The sequence below is a fragment of the Zonotrichia albicollis genome, chromosome 2 (genome assembly GCF_047830755.1).
Source record: "Zonotrichia albicollis isolate bZonAlb1 chromosome 2, bZonAlb1.hap1, whole genome shotgun sequence".
NCBI classification, from domain to species: domain Eukaryota; kingdom Metazoa; phylum Chordata; class Aves; order Passeriformes; family Passerellidae; genus Zonotrichia; species Zonotrichia albicollis.
The window spans coordinates 61,110,712-61,136,419 of record NC_133820.1 but is presented as its reverse complement, the minus strand read 5'-3'; the positions used below and the strand labels follow the sequence as shown (position 1 = coordinate 61,136,419).

The 25,708-nt window shown below is 43.6% G+C and overlaps 1 protein-coding gene across 6 annotated transcripts in view; it reads right to left on the bottom strand.

Moving 5' to 3' along the window:
* Positions 1-25,708, bottom strand: part of LOC102067838 (uncharacterized) — a 79,052-nt gene that overhangs the window by 49,285 nt on the left and 4,059 nt on the right. For 4 of the 6 annotated variants that reach the window (XM_074535293.1, XM_074535294.1, XM_074535291.1 and 1 more), the window contains exon 2: positions 3,385-3,501. The exons of the other annotated variants lie outside the window; for them this stretch is intronic. In XM_074535293.1, the coding sequence (XP_074391394.1) occupies positions 3,385-3,501 (117 nt within the window). The remainder of the gene's footprint in view (positions 1-3,384; positions 3,502-25,708) is intronic. 6 annotated transcript variants of the gene reach the window in all.

Sequence of the window (25,708 nt, the reverse complement as noted above, 5' to 3'; positions counted from 1 at the left end):
TGCTATATGTACATCCAAAGCCGATACAACAGAACCATTTTAGCTCAGATCTGTCTGTCCAGCTCCATCAATACTTTGTACCTGATTTCACACAGGACTGAAAGGTAGAAATTTCAACAGCTACCGATTTCCTCTCCAAATATTGTGCAAACTGATTGCAGTGTGAGGGGCAGGGACCTCAGCTAAAGAAATGCAGCCAGCAGTCACCTGGCTATGTGCATGCTGACTGGCCATGTATGCATTAGCTGATCAGCCAGCATATATGGACCTGACTGCAGCCCAGGAAAGGGTCTTGGAGCATATGATGAGGGAAGAGTGGAGCTCATTGCAGCCATTTTATTTTAGGAGGAGAGGACAGAAGGGAGGTGAATAAGAAGCAGTGGTCAGAGACCCTCAGGACACCAAGATCCATTAGTTCCACTGCTCACAAAGCAATTTGTTTCAAAAAGGCCTGAAATTCTATAAAAGAAGGCCTCTTCTGCACGTGAGCCTGTAAATCAAGTGAGCCTGTAAATCATACAATTTGGGAGGAAGCTGAGAGCTCAGCCTCACATTCCTGTTTAGACTTCAGCAACCACTTCTGCTTTTAGCACTCCGAACACCAGTGGAAACCACGGATACTGATTTCTTTCCCGTACTCAAATGTCACTTAAAGCCCTTGTTTCTCCTGAATAACTCTTTTAAGCACTTGCTTCATTTTTGTTCCTACCTGCCTGCTTTCCAATTTACTACAGTTTGCCAAGAGCTTTGCTCCATTCTCTTCTTTTGTATCCTTGCTCCATTCTCTTCTTTTGTATCCTTCATGCTTCCCCTCCGATGGATGACCTCAAATTTGGTACAGGGCAGTACACAGAATATTCAGTGAATTGTATCTGAAAATGATGAGAATTTTGGTGCAAACAAAAGTTGGCTCTTCCTACCCACCCCTTCTGAGGGAAAAGAGACCTTGGGTCTCCTCATTGTTTCTGCTGATCTGCAGAGAGGACGGGGTGGGATGGGAGCCACAGGGTGGAACAGTAGCCATGAGACACCCTATGAGCCATGGCTGTAGTCCATGATCAGAAAAGGCTCTTTATGATCCTGTCCTGAGGTGGTTTTTCAGCCCCTGGTTGCAGGTGCAGGATGCAAGTGGAGCTGTGTGGCTGCTCCTAGGGGACTGTGTCTGTGTCGGAAGCACACACTGGCAGGGGAGCTTTCATCGGATAGAAACAGGCTCTATTCCTACCATTTGTGGTCTTCCCCAGTAGGAGAAATTATCATTGCCATGGGCACATCTTGGGTTTCTCCAGGTGGGAAACTGGAGGTTTTGGGCAGTTGGGGATTTTCCTGGTGTGGGAAATCCCTGGGTGGCAATAATCCAGTGTTTTGGGCTGTGTGCCATCCCTGCTGCAGACACCCAGGAACATTACTGGGAGTTGCACCCATTGTGATCTGTTTGCAGATACTCCAGTCTCACCACATGTATGGAGTGAGGTGTGATGGGAAAGGCCTGAGAAGGCTCCCAGGGAATCTGCCTGTGTTAATTCCCTTGTCATTGCATACCTCTGGGTCTGCTCCAGTCTGCACACTGGGGGAGCTGCTAGAGCTCAGCTCAGCTCCTGCAGGAGAAGTGTCTTCATAGGCTTTTCTAGCACTGATTTTTCTTCTGGAACTAGTTCCTATAGGGAATTTTCTTTCCCCAAAGGGAAGAAGGTAGCCATTTTGCAAGGTACCACGGGGGACCTGTAAAAGAGATCTAAAGCAGAAGCCAGAGCTGCCTTGCTGGAAGGAAGTGCTAGAAGGTCCCATCTTTTCTCCTCACCAGACACAGAAGCAGGGGAGGTGCTGGTGAATTTTTACCAACATGGAGCAGCCTCATGCAGAGTGGAGTGGCCCTTACTGTGAGTGATGTTAGGATCTTGCTTTATTCTTGGGTAACTACAGAATTTGGGGAAGTGGTGGCAGGGGAGAGTGATCAGAAAGCTGGCAGAAATTGTGTAATTGGTGTATCAAAGGTCTTTTTACTCTCCTCAAGTCACATTTTAACAGTACCCCTTTTATTCTATGTGTCAGTAAACAACAAAATTGTTACTGATAAAACTTGCCTTAAGCAACAAGACACATGTGAACAATACAGCACTAAGAGCCACATTTTCAGAAGTGTGTGTGCAGAAATGTCTATTGTACAATGTATAAGCAGCATGTGGTCTGGATGTGGCAAGCAGCAACGGGAGAGGAAAAGGGGAACAGATGGAACCTGTACTTGAGTGACAAGAGCGGACGTAGGCTCAGATCAAATTTTGTACTGTGCAGAGGCTGAGCTTTTGAAAAGCCTTAAATAACAACCACATTTTAAGGAGGACTGCACTAATGGGGCATGCAGATAAGCACACCAAATGGTGCAACTGCAGAGCACACAGCACTGCAGACAGTGATATATACAGAGCGTATGAAAAGTTTGCTCTGACACGCCGCCCATGCATACAATCAAAGGTGTGCACATTTTAGAAACATCAGCCTCCCTGAAACCTCAATGACTTAGCAATAAAACATCAGGAAATGATAAATCAGGGTCAAAAAGGTCTGAGAATTCCACACAGCTGAAATAAAGATTGAGCAAGAAGAATTAGCATCAAGAAATCAGACTCAGATGTTTAAAGCTGGTTGTCTGAACCAAGTTAATATAATGCACCATGTGTCACTTCAAAACGCTCAGATCGTGCAGCTGGGAAGCCCTTCCCATGATTGTGAAATGCAGCAGTTCACTGGATCTGAGAAGGCTGGGATGGCCGTGTCTGCCTGGACACGAGCAGGCTATAAATGATGAATTGGGATTACAGCCTTTAATATCCCCGTCCAGTTTTACCAGTTCCCCAAACCACTAGCACAGAAAACCAGCCCTGCAGCAAGGCCTTATGAAGATTCTACCTTCACATATTCTGGACTTGCCTTCTGTCTCCATTCATCTCCCCATGGACTGAAAATCCTCACGAACTTTTTTCCAAATGCAAAGCACTGATGATCCACACCCCTTGGTCTCTTACTTTCATCCTATTTAAAAGAATCCCTATTCAGCTACCCAGTCTTTTCCAGGAAAATTATCCTCTTTCTGTCCATTCTACCATGTCTAGAGTTCACAGCTCTAGAAAATAATGGTTTTAATCTGTCAGTACTATGGGACAATCACATTTTCACTCATCCTCACACTTACATAGAAGGAAGCCCTTACCTGTATGAATGCAGACCAGCACAACAACCACCCACGTGGGACACTGTAAGTTTGCAGAACTTGCACAATTTCACTGCTAATTTTTTTAGTTGGATTCATATCAACTTACAGATACACATGTATTGGGTATGCTCCTTCAGCCTAGCAAAGTAATCCAAGAATCCAGCACTGCTCACCTGAAATCCACACCTCGCAGGAAATGAGGATTCCATAGGTATGAGGGTTTTGCAGAATGGCAACTTGTTTGTTTTGTGGATTTGTGAAATTTTATAGCTGGTGGGAGTGGCTCTTTCCTAGAAAAAGATCACACACTCATCAGTCCTTGGGTGAAAAACTGATTAACTGGAGATCAGAATAAATTCTGTACTCCTCCATGCACTGTTTGTGCTGACCAGTTCTGGATTGGGTGATGGTGTACACACAGGAATATTTGACAATACAGGTATTAGGCTCTCATATCATAGATCTTTTTTCCTGTTCTATTCACATGCATTTTCATGGCAGCTGGACATGCATTATACAGCTATGGGCTAAAGCTCTCTGTTACAATTCTAGTGAAGCCAAAGACAAATGTGACACTGTGATTTATGCTGTGAGCAAAACAGACCAGGGAGTGTTCTCTCCCCCATCATCAAGTGGCACAGCAGAGCTTTTATACATGGCAAGCTCCTCTCCCACAGCCACCTCCAAACAAAATAGGGTGGCCAGCCTAAGGAAAAACACCTCAGAGAGGGCTCACAGGCAACAGGCAAAGCTGTGCCAAGGGGTGCTGGAACCTGGGCCCTCTCCTGGGGCAGATACAACCAAGACAAAGCCATTTTTTAAATCTCCAGCCCTTGATGATCTCAGAAGACTCTGTGTAAAATTCAGCATCTTCTGTCACTTGAAGCTGAAGTGCACAGCCTGAGTTTTACACCTAGGCTATGGGAAGTTGGTTGGGGTTTGCTCTGTTGCTGACAGCTTGAAATTTCCACTTGCAGCTCCTTCCTGTTTCCTTTTCAGACATGCATCATACAAACCCAGAGAGGCTGCACAAATGTACCAAAACGGTGAGAAGAGAGGACATTCCTTACCACAATGAAGTTTTTAGTATGCCTAGTCAACACTGAAGCAGCAGAAGCAGACCTGAGCAGGCACTTCCATACCCACATCCTGCAGATACATACCTTGATGCTGATGGCTACTTGAAGTATATGTCCACAGCCCCCATCCCACCTGGGATGCCACATGGCATACTCAGACATCAGAACTTAAGGACTGGGAAGTGTGCTGGGACTTTTTTTTTTTTTTTTTTTAATAATTTAAAACTTGCATCACTGCTGCTGCCTCATAGAGAGTTGGGTTATTCACTGCCAGTTGTGAAAGGGACAGTGTGCATGCTGGGGAGCGTACATCCCATGTGTCCCCAGCATGGGATGGGACCTCTAGGGAGGGATCACTTGGATATATACATATATATATACCAGACACATCCCCGACTTCATATGTGGGCCACATGGGAAGGCAGGACTTGCTGCCTGGAGCCCATACTTGCCCACAAGCCCTCCAGTCCTGAGATCCCGTGGCCACATGGCACTTCACTATGTCTGGGGATCTCCTAGCTATACAGCACCTCACCATCCCTGGCAGGGGGAGCTGATGGAGTCCATGACACTGCCCCACCTTGCTGCAGCTATGCACAGGAGCTCTGGCTGGCTCCAGGGTCACTTTGCCCCACCCATCAGCACAGAGAGTGAGAGGTGCCAGCCACATTGTGAGGAGCAGATGACATATCTAAAACAAGGGAGGAATTTTAGCCCCCTTTGCTTTCCCTTTGCCCCACCCATATTGCACTGCCATTAGAATGACCAAAATTATCCAGTGACATCATTCATCACCCATAGAAAAGCACAAACCATGCAAATTCCTCCTGGAAATTTCCTGAGAAAACAGGCTTTCTAGGCTCTCAATGTCTAGAAAAACTCCTTGACCAGTTACTTCTCTCCCAGACGTTTTATCAGGAACTGAAGCTCATTGAATCAGTGATTCACTCCCCACTCAGCACTGGCTGACTGCATTTGCATGCCTTGGGATAAGAATCATGTTATTCTTTGCTCGGGTCCAGGACACCTCTGATATGTGCTAGAATATCTCTGGCATGTTACCATTAAGATTATTTCAAATTTCATGGGGGAGGCATTTTCATGCACTGCCTTTTTTTATAGGGGACTTCAGCAGGGCCCACCCAAACTACCATATCAACAACACAAAGAAATCAAAAAACACCTTAGCATGGTGCTTTCCTTGCCTATGTTTGTATAAAGCTTGTTTACAGCCAGCAGGCCAGGATAAAAAGGTCATTTATAGTATGTGCTGTGGCACTGCTTGCCTGAATTTTAGGAGTCAGCAACTTGGATAAACTCTTGACGCAGCTTGCAGACACAGTTAAGAATGTCTTTTCCACCTACTGCAGGAAGCTGGTCAGTGTATCAAAGATCAAAGTTGCTCGCACCAAAGCAAGAAGGTTACATACAAGCAAAAAAGTAACTACAAATACTCAAGTTTGGATGCAGGATTTGCATGTATTGGTCTCTAAATTTGACCATAAACCACTTGAAGCAATTAAAAAAACCCCAAACGCTGCAGCACCACCCAGATTACTCACAGGCTAATCCTCCTGTTGCAGAGATAACAAGATGTTATCAAGATGTTTGATATGACTTTGAGGAGATAAGTTTATTGAAAACCATATTAGAGACTTATTTAGAGAATGTAATGACCTTAAGTGGCTGTTCTTTAAAAGGGCTAACAAAAGAGTATGTGACCTGAAATGGGCATATATTGCAGGGAAGTCACTTCCCTCTGCTACACATACAGCATCTGCAGAACAGGCAAATATTTATCAGGAACTGAAGCTCATTGAATCAGTTAATTGTTTCAAAGAAAAAAAAACAAAAACAAAACAACCAAAACCAAGCCCTAAGAGATGTTTTTTTTTTAATATATCTCAAAAAATCAGAAAGGTAGTCAGGACCTTTTCAGAAGCTGTTCCTGAAATAAGTGTCCCTGGGATAAAACACAGCTAGGAATGACTTTTGAGAAACTTCTGGTGAGCTCTAGCAGTTTTAAAGCAAACCTGAGTGCTGCTGCAGGACTGCACTGGGAAGAAAGACTGGCAGGGGAATTCAAGCTAGCATGTCTGCCCTCTCTTCTTCTCTCTTCTCCGCTCCACTGCAGAATAAGAAATCAGAGAAAAGACAAGCCTGATTTTTAAATTTTATTGGTGGCTCTAGTGGGCTCTTGTACACAAACAGGATTCAGGATCATCTTGGGTCGATTTCCTTTCAATTCTGCACCCCTGCTCTGTTCTGCTTTACTATTCTGCAGCTCCCTGTACAAACAGGATCTTTCCTCAACAATGTTCTGCCACATCATCTTCCTTCCTTTGTATACAGGCTGCTCCTGCCTGTTACATACCATGAGGCTTCCTAAGGCACCTCATTTCTCAATGCTAGCAAAAACAGGAACCAAAAGCAAAGCAGCAATAAACGCTAAATTCTCACTGCAGTTAAAAATGAAATCTTGAAAGTTTCCGATTCAAGATGACTTTGCTGTTAACGGATTATTTTCCTAGTTTAGTGCTCTGCAGTCGACGTGCAAATGAGGTGCTTGCAGTATTTATCAGATTTAAATGCCACTCCAGCAAGGTTTGCAACACTGACCCACGCTTTTCCTCCTTTTTTATTGGTGTTGAAAAGTGAACCCAGCTGAGCAGAGTACGCATTGCTTCACTGTTCACCTCTTTTCTGCCATCTTGTAAGGCTTTACTGTCTGATTTTTGCTCCAGGGAGGTTCAATAGCATGTGTACAGGGACAAGAGAAAACCACAGGCCGCAGTACATATTGCACAAATGCTGTTATTATTCTGAGGCCTGAAGAAACAAGGAAGGAAGCTTGAGGCTGGTGGTTTGGCAGGTGTGAGGCCTTTTTCACACAGACATCTGTTTCAAGTGGTAGCTCTGGGCTCGGGGATGAGCAGGGAACGTCTGTCACTCCCAGCCCTTTTCTGTGTCACAGCACAAGGGGCTTTGGGCTCCCAATGTCAGCTCTTTGCTCAATCTGTGCTCCGAGACTCTGCTCTCTTGCATTTGTGGGGCAGGGCTGCAGAGTGAGGTGACTCCTCCCTGCAAACTGCCTGAGACAGAGATGCTGCTGCTGCTGCTGCTGCTGCTGCTGCTGCTGCTGCCATGCCAGCATGCACAAAATGGATGGGGTTAGAGTACAAAATGGGTGAACAGCAACACGTGCACAAGCTCAACATGCCCAACAAGCTCCACGCGAGCACCTGGTGAAAACCGTTTGGATGCTACCACATACCCCTCATCAAAGGGAACTTTTCTAATCCCACTAGATTATTTCTAGAGTTTTGGGCAACTCTACTAGTGATCCCATTACAGTTTTGAATAGACTGCTTCATTTGGCAGCACGTTACAGCACACTCTCTGTGGTGCCTTGCACCATATTTGAAGGAATTCATTAGTGTTTGATGGTTAATTATCTATGCGATAATATCTGGGATTCCACCTTAGAAATAATTTATAAAGAAACTGCAGTTTTTAGGGCTGGATTCTGCTCTAGTAAGCACATGTGTAGGGAGGAAAAAAAGAGTTCACATAATATCCTCCCCAGCAGGGATTCTTTGGGACAAGTTAGTTTTGAGCCACATTGTTATTTTAAATGACAATAAGTTTTTTCTCCTGTAGTTCATGGCCAGCTTTAATGAACATTTAGCAACTTAATTATCTTTAAGACTGCTACTCCTCTATTACAGATTGCTGACATTGGTCAGAGAATTCAGAAGATGCTGGGGGAAGGGCAGATATGCAGAAAAGCAGAGACTGAGATATATGTATACAGCTGCCCTCATTTCCATAAGAAATCAAGCTGAAGCAATTTCAAGGTGAGGGACTGTGGTTAATCCCTCCCAACACACTCATTAATACATCTCATAACAAGTCTCCTTGTCCACTGACAAGGAGAGTCAATCAAGCACCACTTTTGTCTGGGCAGGAGAAAGGCTAAAGTTTCATAGGGGCTGCTGGGTTTTATGGCTTCTTCAGAGGTTTTGAGCTGTTCTGTGCTGATGTGCCTTCATTCAGAACTGAGCAAGGGGTAGGTGAAGTGATGGGAGAACTCAGCTGCTGTCTTTGCTTCGTGTTGCAAATGACAGAGTAAAATCTGCTGATGTCAACACCAGAATGGGCAAAATCCTGGCAAAATGAAAGGCTAGGTAGCATTTTGATATTCTTGAAAAGGGAGGCGGAATTCCTGATGTTAAGCATCCTTCTGCCATGCCTAACATGATCTCTAGGACCACCATGTCATCTGTGGTGGTCACGTGTGAGGAGCACCACTGAAGCACTCGTAGAAATCTAATAAACTTCAGAGTTGGACTGCAAGAAAAAAATTATTTTGTCCTGAGGATTAAAAGAAAAATAATGAAAGCAAGCCACCACAAGGAAGCCTGATGTTCCAGCTTTGGTATTATAATTTTTTTTCTTTTTCCTATCTGACAAATATCAGCATGACAGCAAACAGAACCCTCCTAGTTCGCATGGCGGCACAGTTTAACTGTGCTGGTAAGTGGTGAATTGGCTCCTTGCTCTAGCATGCCCCTAAATAGTACCATTAACATGTGGTTATAGTCAGAGAGCACATTTGGTAGGAAATGACACCTTGTTACTTCCCAGATTATCTGCTCTCTATGGGGTAAATATTTTAAACATCGTGCCGGGTTTTAGCAGCAACATCCCTATTAAAGTAAATGGGATCTGAGTGAGGGTAAATCCAAGCACGCAGTGCCGGGACAGCACACCTATAAATCTTCTGTGCCTTACGCTCTGTGCTTTATTCGCTGACAAAGGACAAGTGTTTGCTGCCTTTGGAAGTTTCCTAGAGCACAAAGGGAGGGTGTGTGCTCGGCATTGCTTCCTGTACTCTGGCTGCTGCTAGAGCACGACAGCCCGAAGCAGGAAGGACGCAGGAATCCGCAGCTCCGCAGCGCAGGCTGCAGCCACGCCAGCGGCAGGAATGTGGCTTTCAAAGGCCAAGGAGCGCAGCTCACTCCGGGCTGTAGTTTCACTGTGGTAAAGTTAGTTTTGAAACAGCATCTGCCTTTAAGCCAGGAAGTATTTCAGGCAACAGATACCTTACAGGCATCTTCAAGCTTACTGAGTACGTATTAAGCAATTTTGGTGTAAGTTTTGTCTTCTGCTTGTATCAATCCCATCACAGTAGTGATGATAAGTGCCCCAGTCTCTACGTAACAGCAAAGGCTGGGAAAGGCCCTTTCCTTAGGGTAGCTACCTTAAAATAAATAACTGGAGTTTGAAAAAACGAGCCTGCTCTCTCCAGTAGGCATCGTTTCATGGTTTAATACGATAAATGTAGCCTACATGTGCACAGTATGTCTGGCAGCGTTCTTTGTAACTTCACTAGATGGCGTGTGGTGGTGCCTGGCAGGGGGGAGGGAATGGAGAAGAATTAATTCAGTCTGTAACTGGGTGCACCGCACTCCTGCCTCTGATGTGCCTTTAACAATGTAGATCTATGAGTTAATGTTTCAAGACTGAGAACTGAATTTCCAGCTGAAACTTTTGCCAGAAGAGTGCCCTTAAATCAGCAGTGGGGCAGGACCGGTGGAAAAGATGTTTGTTATACCAACCTATTTCCTAGGCAAAACATGCTTTCAGAGACATAAGTTCTTCAAATCTAAAACAGGCCTGAAGAAGAGCTTATGTGTCTGCTTACTACAACATGGGCAGCTGGTAGACCTAATCTCTTTCTATAAATTCTGTCATGGTTATAGCCTCACAACATCGCTGCTGCTACACTACTGTAAAAATATCCAAAACTTTCTGTGGTTCTTCAGAAGGCAAGCCATAAGGTTAATTTGTGCTCTCACTTTCCCTGGTGTATACCCTGGCAGAGCTGTCCTCTTTTGTTCTTCTATTAACTATTTATGCCTCCCACTTTGCAAAAGAACAAGACCCAGCTCTGCCCTCAGGCACTTCCTCTAGTGAGATGACACAAAATCACCCTCGAAGGGCACTCACAGTGCACGTGCAGTGAGAATCTGCAGTTTTCTTGCTTGGGAAAATAGCCATTAAATCTTCAAGGCCTCAGACATGAATCACGGAAGTGGCTGGATCCACGAGGGACGTTCCAGGCTCCCTAACACAAACACTGACAGTGAAGCTCTCCGCAGAGAGGTTTCTTGGTGAGCACGCCCGCTCTCTCGGCAGCGCAGGGGCTGCGCGGTTTCACAACTGGCCTAAGCTGACCTACAGCTGGGCTCCAGCCAAAAGGCAGCTCTCCCCCTCTGCTGACTCTTGTGCTCCTTTGGCAGTAGGGTCTGTCGTGCCAGGGGCTGATTGGTCTCAGTGCAATCCTCCCCTCCTGGTGTTTTTCTCTTTTGGTAGGGTTAATTTTCAGTTGGCTAAGTTTGCTGAATTGGCCGACTGCTTGGGTGGACGCTGGAGCTGGCACAAGGAGATGGCCAGGGATGCCGAGCTGGAAAGTGCAAGTCTGGCCTTTCTGCCACCGTGGGGCTGAGCCCCCAGGAGTCAGAGGGCTGTGCACCAAACCACACAGCTTCTGCAGTGCCCACAAACCACCCCAAATGCCCGCGGGAGGAGGGCAGGGCAGGCCACTGCCTTACCATGGGATGGATGCAAACATTCCTCTGCTCCTTTGAACACAGAGAAAAAGGCTTTAAAAACCATCTGTTAAAGAATGGTGCCATGAGGAAAACACATCTGATATATGTGCAAGTGTGGGGTTTTCCTGTGGTATTTAGGCCTGAGGTGTTTACAGTTTTACCATCCAGCTGTGCACCCAAGCTGCAAATGTGTTCAGTGCAACCCATGCACTAGATTTAACACCTGCTGCACCATGGCTATAGCTACAGCAGCAGCTTATACCCCGGCTGAATCTGCCACATCATGGTCAACACTCTCTCCAAAGAACAAAATTTTGTCCAAAATCAAGTGTCTTTCTTTCTTGGTTATGGCATGTTGCTGGTGGGAGAGTGTATTTGGTAGGTGCCTGGCCTGGGGGAAGAGTGTCTGGTGAAGAGTCAGTGCTGCAGCTGTGTGAGGAACTGTGCAGAAAAGGACCTAGTGCTCACACTGACTAGGCAAAATGGGCAAACACTGGCAACCAGCTGAACTAGAGGCCCCTCAGCATTCCCTGAAGAGAGAACTCATTCTTCCCTTGTCTGTCAGGTTTGTGTGACCCCTGTAAGATGAAGCTACAGAGTAAGACAAGTTCTGCCAGGATTAAGCCACTGCAGCCTCTCCATTAACCTTCCCCTGAAGCAAAAGAGGTTTAAGATGTTAATGGAGGAGGAAAACCAGGGTCATTGGATGGCTTATAATCTGTTCTGTAGGAAAGGCAAGTTGCTACGTAGCTTTCTTCAGTATTTCCATGAAATGCTCCTCCTGTTTTAGATCAGCTCATTCAGCTACCTCAGCCTCAAAGTGCAGTTGTCCTAGCTAACTCATTTGGTTCACATTTCCCCATGCCACCACTCCAATCTAGTAAATTGAAACATCTGGATGAACCCAGGAGAAAAACTGCAAGAGATGTCCTTACTTTATTCTAAATAGTCTATGCTTTGAAAATCACTGTGCATGCAACTTTTCTCTGCACATAGCCACCAGTATCCTCTCAGCTTAGGCTCTTAGTACAGGGTCCCTCTCTGCTATTCCTTCACTCCATCCCCATAGTCTCCCAGGGTTTAAACCTGTCTTACTTATTGTTTGAATTACAGAATTGCTCATATATGTCTCTCCTTCTAGTAAACTTACAGCAAAGAGTAAAGAAAGAACTGTTTGGGCTATAGAGAAATGCTGCCAACTACTGTAACAGGAAAACATTACAGCTCCCTTTTGCCCCAAAAATAACATTTTCTTGCTGTGGGTAAATAGCTATTTCAGTACTTCTGGGAGCAGTAATCCTGGCCCTCCTTTTCTCCAAAGGCAGCGTGCAGTCCTCCATCCCATAGAGAAGCTCATTTCCACAAGACATGTCCAGACAGCATCAGCATCTGCCTAGGAGTGGGGATAGTAGAGATGAGAACAACGGCAGAGAGGGATGCTCCAAGGGAAGTGGCTCATGCACATGACAGAAGATAAAAAAGCATTCCTCACCAGAACAGCACTCAAAGTGCTTCATCTGCCTGAGAAGGGCTCTCCCTGGGTTTCTTCCCCCTCTATTCCATATCCTGGAACCTATAATTCTGAAAGTGAGTCAGTGTCTACAGAGATGCCGATGGCTGTGTTTCATGCAATGCCATCTCAATTCTGTACCTTGAGGCAAGTCCCCTTGCCTTTGCCATATTCTGGCCAAGCTTGAATGCATCTTCAATGCTCAGAAGGTCACAGGGGCCATGAACTGTGTGTTCAGAGCATCTAGTGGGCAACAGTTCACTGTGAGTAGCAGGGATTTCCAGGTACAAAATAAAATAGCTGTAAACCAAGGAAAGTAATGACATTTGTCAAACTCAGCTACACCACAAAGAACAGATGAACAGATACCAAAATTCACCGGTTAGTCTGGTTTTAGTTTGTAAGAGGTTTTCCCCAAGGACCTCTTTCCTCACCAAAATCCACAGGTCTTTCTCTTCCTCATATTATCGAGTTGTCAACCTGTAGTAATTTCCAAGCAGCTACTCAGGTTCCATTAGTATTGATCTAATTCAAGATGAACACTGGCCTTATTTGGCTTTACTCTGCTTCCTGCCCCATTGTTCATCAGTGAAGGCTTGGCTGAGATAACACCTGAGAAACAATACTGGTGCTTAGAGCAAAAAATCAGGACAAGTGAATCCGATCCCAGCTCTGCCACTGAAAAGAGACAAATCCATGTCCCTTTTGTTTTAACTTTTCCTATCTGTAATGGGAGTAATACTGATATCTCTTACAGCAGAGGCACAACTGCTTGTTTGCAGAATACTTTGAGATGGTGTAGCTTGGTGAGATCTCAACAAGAGTACAAAGTGCTACTGGTGTTTTTTAGTGTCTGAAGTGTGTCTTAAACTAGCCTTGACCTGACACTTCATACATCTGATCCCCTTTCACATCTCTACTATAAAACAAGGTATGATTTGGGTGAATTGTTTATTAAATATGTAACTTTAAAGTTGAAAGACTTGTAAGAGTTGGCTTGTTTTTTAATCACTGTGTATTGCAGATTTGAGCTCACCTGAGAAAAGCAAATATATGGCCACAAGAAGAGTTTATTGAGGATGTCCTAATCCTTCTATAGTATGCATCATGTTAATGCAATGTAGCCCAGATCTTTAGGGTTTCTGAAGGCCAAGAAGCTGTGTAAGATCTTTTGATCCTGACAACAGCATGAACAAGTGGGTTACATAACTGACAAAGCTAGTTACATCTTGGTAGGCATAAAAGCATTTATTTTCTTGTCACCTAGCAATATGACAATGGATTATAGCTGCTTTCTTGCAAGCCTTGCTGCAATATGTGCTTTGTCTGTGGATGCTCATCCAGCAACAAAGGGTGTACTGCAGAAGGGCACATGGCTCTGGATTTCTACCATAAGGCCCTGACTCTGGGGCTGCAGATTGTCCTGTCAACAACAAACCCATTTAAGGTATACCCACTTCCCTTCACAGCCCAGGCTGTTCCTTCCCATGTTTAGCTGAATCCACCCTCCATCATGCTCCTTCTCCTGTGCACCACTTCAGTGAAGTGACAGGATCTCCAGCACAAAGCAGCTCAGGCCTGGGATGGGTGCATTTGCACAGATCTTCAGCACTGTCTGCTCTTCAGCATCATGGGGTGCCATGCAGTGTGCACTGATCCTTCCCAATGATATGGCAGTGACCACAGAGTACTTCCATACAGGTCCTGAACATGGGCTCCTGGGTACAGGGTTCAATTCCCCCTCTCCTGCAGATGTGGCTGCATTTATCCGAGGTCTTCTGGACATATAGGAAGTGTGTATCATGCTCTGAGCAGACAGTAGTGAGGCAGGAAATGCCTTAAGTATATGTCTGGCCTTCCACCATGCCATAGCATAGCCACAGCTGTCTGCAGCACACTGAGATCCACATGTCCTCTGCTCATCCAGAGCTGCCCACATTGTCTCTGCACATTACAGCTCAGCCTCTCCAGGGAACGCCGTGTTTGCTGTTACATTTGCACACCAGCCAGCTCTTTGCTTCCTGGTTTATGAATGGTGTGTCCAGAAATTGGCTGCTATGCTGGTGCATTTCAGAGAAGATAATGCTGTCCTTTTCGCTGCTGCTTATCATAACCCTAATTTCTGGCAAACAAAAGATATGAATTCTGGGCAATTTCCCAATAATCAAGTGCAGGGTGAGCAAGATGGCTTTACAATATATACAGCCTGTGAGTAGGGCTCAACAAAGCCCCCTAATACTGGGTATCACACTTGTACCAGGCCCTCAGACTGATGATTAGTGATAACAGCAGCAAACACTGTCTGCACTGCGAATTGCAGACAGAGATAATAAACTTCAAAACCAGCAACACAACAACAGCATGGGAAGCCTATGACATTAAATACATGAAAGGGATGCCTTGGGACCATGAGAAGAAATTACCTTCAGCATTGAATGGGTAATCCTCAGGAGACTATTTAAAACTCATTGACTTGTTCTGCCTATGCACAGCTTTGTCAGTCAACAGAGATGTCAAAAGTTTGTGCAGGTGAAGTTTACTCAGGTACAGAAGAGCAGAGCATGACTTTGCTTTTTGATCAGTTGCCTGGCTCTGCCCTTGGGGGAGAAATCCTTCAGACATCTCTGAGTTTCTTTTGTCATTTGATGGGTTTGCCTCTGATACATGAAACCATGGGCTGAGCTGTATGGCTGAGGCAGGGTGGTAATACCAGATGCAGGTAGGATGTGTGTGGCAGGGTTCATTTCATGTCAGAGAATAACACACAGCATGCTCCCTCTACCTGCAGTGCAGCCCAGGACCCAGGTGGAGAACTTGAGTGATCTATTCCTCAGCTGCCTTACACACACAGAGCTCAGGACCGTGAACTGCACTGCCCTGCAGATGCCCAGGAGACACACTGGGCTGCTGTTACTCTGCATACAAAGTATCCTGGCCCTTCCTCACACTGCATTGCTTCCTTCCCTCCACCTGCCTTCTTCATTTCCATTCTGTGGTGATCCTCATCCCTCTCTCCTTACTGACAGTCATTCCTCAGACCCCAAATCTGGCTGGAGGGGTGATATAAGACAGGGCTGTCAGCATAATGCGGAGGAATGGTGGCAAGTAAGAGAAGAGCCTACAACAAGGTAAACACTCTGCACCCTCTAGTTCCTGTTGGGACATAAATACAACTGTTCCAGCTAATTCATCTTAGTGCTAGATATATGTTGCATGAAGAAAACAGCAGAGAAGCCTCTAACACACAGTCTGCACGGGGGTGATGCCAGTTGCGTGGGTAGTGCTCATTGAACAAATGTAGATGTTTAAGCAGTAGGTGTCCATTTGCTACTCAGTCACCTTAGGACGCCGTTTTAAGTGAGAAAAATGGACACTTTTGGCATAAGATAGAAATTTACACTCAGCTGAACTCAATTGTGCCTCGTGAGCTCCTGCTGCTCCCCGCTGATAATACATGGAGTCAGGCATAGCCAGCTCCCAGGTGAACACATGACACACACCAAACGATGGCGAGATAAATCCCATTTTGCACGGCTGCATTCTGACACAGGGATGCTTCACGTTCTGGGGCTGCAGAAAGGGGCTCTGTAGGGTGCCTGGTGCAGCACGCTCTGGCACGTAACCCCAGAGGCCAGGGAGCCAGATTCAGAGGAACAGACACACAGTGACAGACACAGCAAAACCCTTTGGGAACGTGGCTGCTGAAGCAACCATGACTTCATTATACTTGCTTAAGATGCCCTCTACCCTAGACCTTTCACCTCATTTAATGGTTTCTTGGCCTCAATCCCTTATAATTCTGAAATGAAAAAAAAAATCTCTTTTGACTCCTGTTTTCAAGCCAGGGCTGTTTGATTTGGAACGCTGCATTGAAGTCTGTGTTACTGATTGATTTCAGGTTTATTATATTTTCCCCTTTGAAAAATGCTACAGCAAAAAAATCCCCACTTTGTCGTTTTTCATGTACCCCCCCCCCCTTTTTTTTTTTCAATCTTAGCAAATGCTCAGTCTTTTCCACTTCAATAGCTTGAAATTCTCCCCTGGGAGCCCTAAGCTCTTTAAATATTTTTAGGTTGCCAGATTTCTTATGTTCTCTCTCCAGGAAGCCAATTTTGTTTCTAAGCTCTTGAGAGTAGTCCAGCTTCATCTTTTGCGCACTCACTGCATCACAATAAAATGCTGCCTAATTGCTGCCTCAGCCGAGTCCCAAAGGTGCTGGAGTTTGTCTCTAGGCTACAGTTGTGGACAATAAACTCTTCTCAGACTGGAGTTAAGCCTTTTTATTATTTAAATCTGAGTCATGTAAAATTAGTTTACTAGCAAGTTACCCACAAAGATCTAGTATGCAAAGAAACTCCCACATATTGTTTTCCAACACAATGAGAGAATGATCAGATATAAAGATTTGCAAGTGGCTTGTAATACATGATGTGTATTTAAACACTAGCATATAATTTTGCCAAAAAGACATGAAAATATTTCTGTGAGCCTAGAAGTTACTCTCAGACCTTGTCTGTTTGGTGTTCTTTACCTTCAAATTGAAACTGGTGGTATGAAAAACTTTCTTTTTTCCTCTAACTTATCCATGACCTGAAATACCTATGAAAGAGGAAAGGCAGCTGAAGATAACAAATGCCAGATGGGCAAGAGCTTTCTGTTCTCAGTCTAGCACCACAGCAAGAGGATTTAGTGATCATTTTGCTTAAAAATAAACAAGAATATACTAAGACCAGCCACCCAGGCTGCACCCCCATCAAGCTTGAGAAGACCCCTGTAGCAAGGGACAAATGGACAGAACAGGGAGTGAGAATGAACATATCTTCTGTTTCTCATCAGGACCATATTCATCTATCCTCAATAGTAGAAGACATCTGTATATGGAATTCTCTCTCTTTGTGCTCCTTTTTGTAATCTGTAGTTTAGTGTTTGTATTTCTGTTTACAATACAGCTCCTGATGAAAGTACATACTCCACAGGCAGTATGTAAAAAGATTTAATGATCATTGTTTTGAGACTGTTAATTCCTTAAGACAACAGTTTCTTTGGGTGCATTTGGTGCTGTATGCCCAAATCCACAGTCTTAATTAAGCAAAAATGAAGCTGAAAGAGATTGCTAGATTTCTCAAAATAGTTAGATTGTCCTTAAATTAAAAAGGTCAGACATAGTAACAAGGACGTGATATGGTTTTTGTGGTGGTATCAGCAGCACATTTGCAGCCTGGAACACTCATGAGCCAGGACAGCACACATCCAATTCAGGGCAAGCCTGTCCAAAGGGCTCTTCATAGGGGTCCTTTAGTCAGCACAGGGAGCGTGCAGGCAGACGCAGGGATCTGCAGTGACTGCAGGGACACTGTTAACCACACACCACACACTCACCCCCTCCTGTTGCTGGGGTCTCTCATTCCTTATTTAGACTTGTCTTGTTCACTTATTTGGGGGGGAAATGCCAGGCATGGCAGGCATGGCGTGACAGAACCTCCATTACTAACAGTGACACAGAAGATGGGAAGGATGCACAGGTCTGAAGCTGACTTGGGCAGGCAGCAGCTAGAAAAGCTCGGATGTGATTTCAGCCTTATTCAGATCAGTGGGAACTCTGCCACTGATGTAAGTGGAATGAAGACTCCCCTCTACATGTCTGCCTGTAATCTGAGAACATGTATTCTGCACATCCTGGAGACTCAGTGAAAACCAGACCCCACAGAGTTCACCTTAGATTCACTGTCTCAAATAAAACTGTGTGGATCCTTTGTGCCCTTTTTACTTATCGGTAAAACAAGTATGATAATGCTTTGAGTGCTAAACAATACAATGTGTGTAGGAAGACAGTATCTTTTATTAGGCCAACTGAAATAGTTGGGGAAAAACAGACAAGCTTTGAGGCTTGTCTGAAATGCTTTGAGATGCTCTGATGAAAGGTGTTTGAGCTGTGCAAGGGATCATTAAATTACATTCTTCCTCTCTCTGGAAATAATTTAGTGATATTTCAAAGGAAAGATGCTGTACAGAAATAACTGATTTCTATTGCAAGTGCTGTCTGGAGCTAAATATCTTCCTTCCTCTCTCTTTATGAACTAACCTAAAGAAAAATATGTTTTAAATTAGCATGGTAAGAACAATTTTGTGGTATAATGTATAGTTCTGTGAAATGCTCTCTGTGAAGCGTAACTCACAAAATCCTTAAGCATGTTTCAGTACACTCAAACAAAATGGCTGGATTTGTGGAAATTATGAAGGTATCACTGTAAAGAAATTAAAAAGCATGGAAGGTCAGTGAAAATGTTACATGAAAATTAAAAAGGCAGATATGAGTCAAAAACTACATTATGCTTGTAAACACTGGCAAATCTGTGAAGCAGCTAGTGTCCATAAAAAGTGTTAAACAACCAAACACTTAACCCTCTCCTGTCCTCAATTTTCCAGGAAGAAGCTGGGAGTGCTCACTTGAAATTAGCCAGGGCTGAGAGATCAACAGCATTAGGGAGTCACAACCATGGGTGCAGCAAGATAGATCAGTGCTGTCGTGGAGTCTGAGCAACACTGAGGTTACTGGGGGCATGAAGGGGTAGGGGAGGGAAGGTTTAACTCTACATAAATCCTACTAATATCGCTTTACTTGTACTTTAGTTCGGGGACAAAACACAAACAATGTCAAGAAAGAAAACTGGGGGCAGGGGAATCTTTAAATATGTGAAAGTGCTTGTGAAAAAGGATGAAATAAACTTGTTTATGTCGATTAGAACAAGAAGCAATAGGGATAAATTGCACTAAAGGATATTTACATTAAACCACTAGACAACAGAGTAGGATTAAGGGAAATTAAGCACTGGTATACAGTGCCTAGGGAAGTAATGAAACTTTTCACTGAAACATAAAAAAAAGGCTTAAATAAACACCATCAAAAGTTTCACTATGGATGATTACTCACTGAAGCAGAGAAGACTTGGAGATTCATCTGAGTAAGGTTACAATGTGTGACCAGGTCTTCCTGGATGCTCTTTTTTTTCCCTAGAAAGATGTTGTTCTGTTTGTGTGAGACTTTGGGATGCAGTCCTCTGAAAATATTTGTCTAAGAGAGGAAGGACCATTTATCTTTTGAAGTCCCTGTTCCTCTCCACTGATCACAGATGCAGTCACAGATGACTGGCTTAGTATGGACACCTACTTATTGAATCTGCAAAGTGAGATGAGACAATTACCATCCTTAATGACAAATTGTGTCCTTTCCCATATATTCCTAAATATAACACTCAAATCTCCATTACTCATCCCAACTATAATTACTTGTTGTGCACATATGAGGTGGCACCCATAACACATAATCATAATGTTATTTATTGTCCTGCATTAGTAATTTAGCACATTATATTTAGATGCCATATGGCCTGATGAAAAATGTAATAAGGACTTCCTATGCAGTGGATAGAAAGCTTCTAGACAACGATTAATATAATCTATTTCACTTTTGCACTGCATTTCTACTAAAAATATCACTGAAGTGTAGGCTATCTCAGGAAAGAAAATGTTATATTTACATCTAAGACCCAGCCAAAGCTCTGCCAAGTTGCAGGTAAGCTACTAACTAGGAATGTAAGTGGTTTTATTTCAGCAGTACGTATGAAAGACTAAGGTGCCTCAGATATATGGTATTTAAACCACTTGTGTTTCTAAAATCTGCATACAGTAACACAGATGCTCAGCTAATCTATAGGAATGTGTGTGTTTATATAGAACTCATCCTACCATTGGACTAAAACTGGGTACTTAGGACGGGGTACCACTGTGTCCCACACTGGCAGGGAGGAAGTCTGAGCACCCAACTGTCCCCTCTGCTGAATTGCAGCTTTCTCCTTTGGGACCTCTTCAGGCACATCCCCTGCATTCGCTCTCAAGATTGCCCCAAATGGCAGTAAGGCCAGGAACATTGTATTTGGCTCTCCCAGACCCATGCTGTCTCCCAACACTATTCCTGCAGGTTCTGCATTGGGCAGAGATGGACACCACAGGGTACATCCATGTGAGATCCAGGGTACAGGGCTGTGTGGTGTAGACAGAGTAGTCTGGAGTAGCCCTAAGCGTCCTTGGTGTGCATCAGCACGCACCACTGAGCCTTGGGATGGAAAACTCTGTCTCTCTTGGGTAGATACAGACTTTGCAGACACTTGCAAATAATGGCATAGGTTGTCTGCCCATATCAGCCAGCACTGCACTCAACAGTGGCAATGGAGACTGCTTTCATCACATAAAAAGGTCCCAAGGACTGTCTCAATAGGAGGGGGGTTTTTAGGTATCTGAGCAAAAGAGGAACCCAGAATAAAAATTATAAAAATTATTACCTTCCTCATCCTGAGAAATCCATAGAATATTATTCTCCTGTGCACTAGGAACAACTTCTTTTGATAACCTTTGTTCTTTTGTAACCTGTAATTATAGAAACCTCTATCTTCTATTTTCTAAAGCACAAGTACCCTCATCATATATGTATTTCTACACTATAAAAGGATGTGAAGACTTCAGGCTCTTGTATTGATTTTGGCTGGGATTGAGTTAATTTTCTTCACAGTAGCTGGTGCTGGGCTGTGTTTTGGATTTGTGCTGTAATAACGTGGGGATATTTTGGTTGCTGCTGAGCAGGGCTTACACAGGGTCGAGGCCTTTTCTGCCTCTCACCCCACCCCACCAGTGACTGGGCTGGGGGTGCACATGGAGCTGGGAGGGGACACAGCAGGGACAGCTGATCCCAGCTGACCAACGGGATGTCCCAGACCATGGGGTGTCATGCTCAGTGTATAAAGCTGGAGGAAGAAGAAAGAAGGGGAGATATTCAGAGTCATGATGTTGATCACCCCAAGTAATCATTAAGCATGATGGAGCCTGGCTTTCCTAGGAGATGGCTGAACACCTGCCTGGCTCTGGGAAGTTGTGAATGAATCCCTTAATTTTCTTTGCTGGCATGTGGGGCTTGTGCATTACCTATTAAACTGTTTTTATCTCAGCCCATGTGTTTTCTCACTTTCACCCTTCTGATTCTCTCATCCTACTGTCCAGGGAGTGAGCAAGCAGCCGTGTGGGGCTGAGCTGCCTAATGGGGTTAAGCCACAACAGGCTCATTTTGTAAATTCATTACATTTATAAATGCATCAAGCATGAAAATTAGATGTAACACTTCCCCTCTTTTTTTTTTTTCTTTTAAGGTGACATGAAAAATTGTTTGAATGAGGAAATGCATACAGGAAGACAACAGCATATATAGGTTTAACGCCAGCTTAGCATATTGGGGTTTAGCTTCAGCTGTGCTTCCTTGTGGATTTTAGCTTCTTCCTTATTTAAATCTTTAGGAATATTTTTATGCTTACTTGCATGGAAAAGGACCAGAAAAAGGTGAGTACTTTAGCTAAAAGAAGCAATTGGGTGAGTGAAGCTATAGAAGGTCACAGATAAATATAATTAGGCAATGTCTTCACAGGTTATTAAGATGCTTACCAGGAATTTAAAAAACAGCAAAAGATGCAATGAAAAACTATTAAAAACTACTAATAATTCTCTCACCTCATTGGGTTTGTGGCTCACATTCCTAATACATGCTTGTTTTAAAAGAATACTGTTTTATAACAGGATGGTTAACTCTGTAACAACATGAAATACCTTAACTGCTAGAGACTGCAAAAGTGTCCTGGTGGTGGACACCAGTAGCATCAAGTCTGTCTGAACTGGAATGAGTTTTACCAATCAGGAAATGAAGCTTTAGTGACATACTAGCAGCTGAGCCTGAGTGGTTTTAGAGGTCAGCACACAGGGCAGTTGAACCCTGCTTGTTGTAGTCAGCAGTGCTCCATGTACAAGGAGCAGCTGCTCAGCCTGGAGGTGGGATCCAGCTGCCCAAATGTAGGCATTTCATATCTCAGCATCCCTCACGGGTCATATAAAGCATCATCCAGAAGGCCAGATTTTCCACTGAATTTGAAAAGAATTTTAGACAACTAGTTCACATGCAGATGCCTGCATTGTAAACCATTAAAGGTAGGCACACTGCATCCACCATGTCTGATGAAACATTAGCAGCCCTTGGCTGATGGATGGAGAATTTCTTAAGCTACTCTGACTTGACTGCAGCTGCTCTATGCTAGTGGCAACACCACGCTGCTAGGCTTCTTTATAAAGTTTGGCACACCTTTTCATGGTACATTTGTAAATACTAAAAATAATTCTGTATAAATTATGGCCACTTTTTACACAGATAACAGAGACACATGGCTAGATTATATCTTTCTTAAAGTGATGCAAACCATAATAAACTTTCATGACATTTTTGAAACTGTAATGGTATAAAAATAATGTGTTTGAACAGAACAATGCTTAGATACAAGTCTCAGTCTCCTTAACTTACATCTTAAACATATCTTTTTCTTGATTACACACTTGGCAAAGAGGTCAACAGTGCATTTCTGTCCCTTGCTAAAGATCATCCCTTCCTCAGTTTACAAGATCATGCAATTAAGAATATCAGAGACTTAACCTAGGTTAAAAGTTACACCTTCTTCAGTAGGGTTCAATTCAGATGATTTCACCAACCTAGCTGGCAGTATCATCACATCAACCCCTGTACTAGCCCAAGAGACAGACTGGTATGTAAAGCAGAAGGCAAGAACAAGTGCTCAGGGGTGGAGATCAGGTAAGTCAGTTTAGTTACCAAGGAAAAGACGCAAAGAATAGCACAGAAAGGCATTCAAAGTTGAAGAGGCTCCTCTAGATAATTCAGAGCAGAAGCCTAACTAACAATCTGAACTGCTCTCTGGAGGAGCCTCTCTCACTCCTTCAACTATGCAAGGCATCTAGGGAGACAAGCCTCCTAATTTAGGCATCTAAGTTAGATGTTTAAATGTAGGCAGTGAATATTCCCCCCAAGAATGTGAATGGGATGCTATAATAGTTTAAAACATGTTTCACTGAAGCTGTGATGCCAATGTGTGTTCTTTTATGAGATACTGTTCTTTGTGCCACCGATCCTCTACTGACACAACCATGTTGCTCGTTTATTAGATAAATGAACAACATTAACAGAATGCACATTGTTCAGTGACAGTCTAAATTCTGAAGTTAAAAAAAGATTCCCAACTTTACTCTTGAAATACAAACCAGATTAAGTTGTTCACATGGAAACCACTGCAAATTCCCAGTAGTAATCATTTTAGGGGACCAGAAAGGGAAAATAGATTCTTCACAATGATCACCAGTGTATATTTAACTTTATTGCTCTCCTCAAACTTTTTAAAAAAATGTTTCAATGCTTTGATCTGTAATTACATCTTGTCTACATTGCTCTTATCTACTCAGAACTTTTTACATATTCAGAGATGTGGGTTTCAGAGTTTATCAAAAAATGCCAGAAGTTTTGAAGTTGTTCTTTCAGTGAAGATGCATGGCTTACCTCCTGCCCTGCAAAATCTTGATACTAAGGCACACACCAGAATACCAATTTTCAGTGTGTCTCCAGTGTAAACATGCTCATTGCCATTGATCACAGCACTATTCAAAGGACTACTTGAGACAGTTGTGGAAGGAATGCTCTTTAAATGTAGCTATCTTCTCTCCTGGATGAATATGTTTACAGGAGTGGATTGTTAAAACCAATTCATTTTCTAGTGTCTCACACTGCGGAACTGCAACTAACATGCCTAAGAAATCAAACATGCTGGGCAAGCCATTAATATGTATTAGACTGTGATTTGTTTATTCTAGTGGTTTCAGCATCTACACAGTGTGTGCAAAAAGCTGCCCAACAGCTCCCTGATTTGAAACTGCCACAGCTAAGTCAGAAAAACATCTACAGGGGAATAATATATACCAGCATGACTTAAAATGGCTCTGCCTGAGTTAATGGGCTCAACTGATGTAACTGGTTCAAACTATCAAAGCCTACTACCCTGTGGTGTTGTATCCACTTCCACTAAGCCCTCATCCCTTCAATAAACTTGCCAATGGATCATACATGGTATTGCAACTTGTGCCCAGAAGCAGGTGCTGTGGGTATCGTTAGGTGGGGAGCTGCCAGTCATTTTACATGGGCACACTGGGCAGCTTGCTGCCTGATGAAATCTAGAAGAGCTGACTCTGCCTGCCTTGTGCTCAGCAGAAGCACCAGCTGAGTGTACCTTTTCTACTGTGCTACTTACTACAAAACAAAAAGGAACTTGGTTACACCTCCATCCTTCTGCAAATGTGGCAGAAACTGAGCAGTGAGGCTCAAACTTATTGCAGTGGGACAGACAGTGAAGCTCCAGACAGTGAAACTCCAGAATGTCACATCTTTAAGAAACAGCCTAAAGTTCACATTTTACCATGAAAGAGTTGTACCACCAAACAAAAGCACATCACGAGAGATTTTCTCTCAGCTCTCAACCCCAGCAGACAGATTAAGGGAACTTTGCCACTTGATACTGTCTAGTGGTGTGCCACAAAGTCGAGATGGTGTGAATAAACTTTCTTTCCTGGTCCAGGTTTTCACTTAACAGTTGCTGACATCCAGCTCCTTGGGCATGACTCTACTTTGTCTGAGGTTTCTGTGCAAGTTTCCTCTCTCTTTGTTTTGACTCCTGTAAACTCCTTTCTTATTCCTCTCCAAAAAATAATACTCCAACATATTAAGTATACTCAAAAAGGAAACACAATATCCTAGTTCCTGTTTATTTTTGCAGTTTCTGTCCACAGACTCAAAGCAGAACAGGCAGGTTGTTTTCCCAGTGTACTGTGGGCTTGTTTCAATTCATCTCAAAGATCTGTCTTCTCTTCCACCTGTGATTTCCATTAAAGTAACACTGGCCTGTTCTTCATCATTTTAATCAACCAACTTAAAACTGCCATGGCAGCTTTCCCTCTCTAGGGCTCTAACAACTCAACACATTGGGTGGGACTCCTGTCACCTACCTTTAGACATCTACAGTGCAAACACTTACATTTATGTTGATCAGATGAGTCTGCTATAAGCACTGGAAAAAATTTAAGCCCATTCAGGCCACAATCCACCTTGGTTGAAGCAGGAATTGTATCCCCAAAGTCTTAACTCAGAGGCAAAAGTCTACTTGACAGATGTCTACATTAACCAGATAAATAAAAAACATCCTTGTCTACTCCACCTCTCACCTTCTGGCTTAATTGCAATCAATCCTGTTTGAAAATCAACTGCTTTCTCTTACACTGTTCTCTATTAACAATTCACAGCCCTTTGAGATGTGCCTTGTGGGAAGGATGTTGACTAAATCTTTCTCAGGGTTCAGACTCTGAAGTTCAT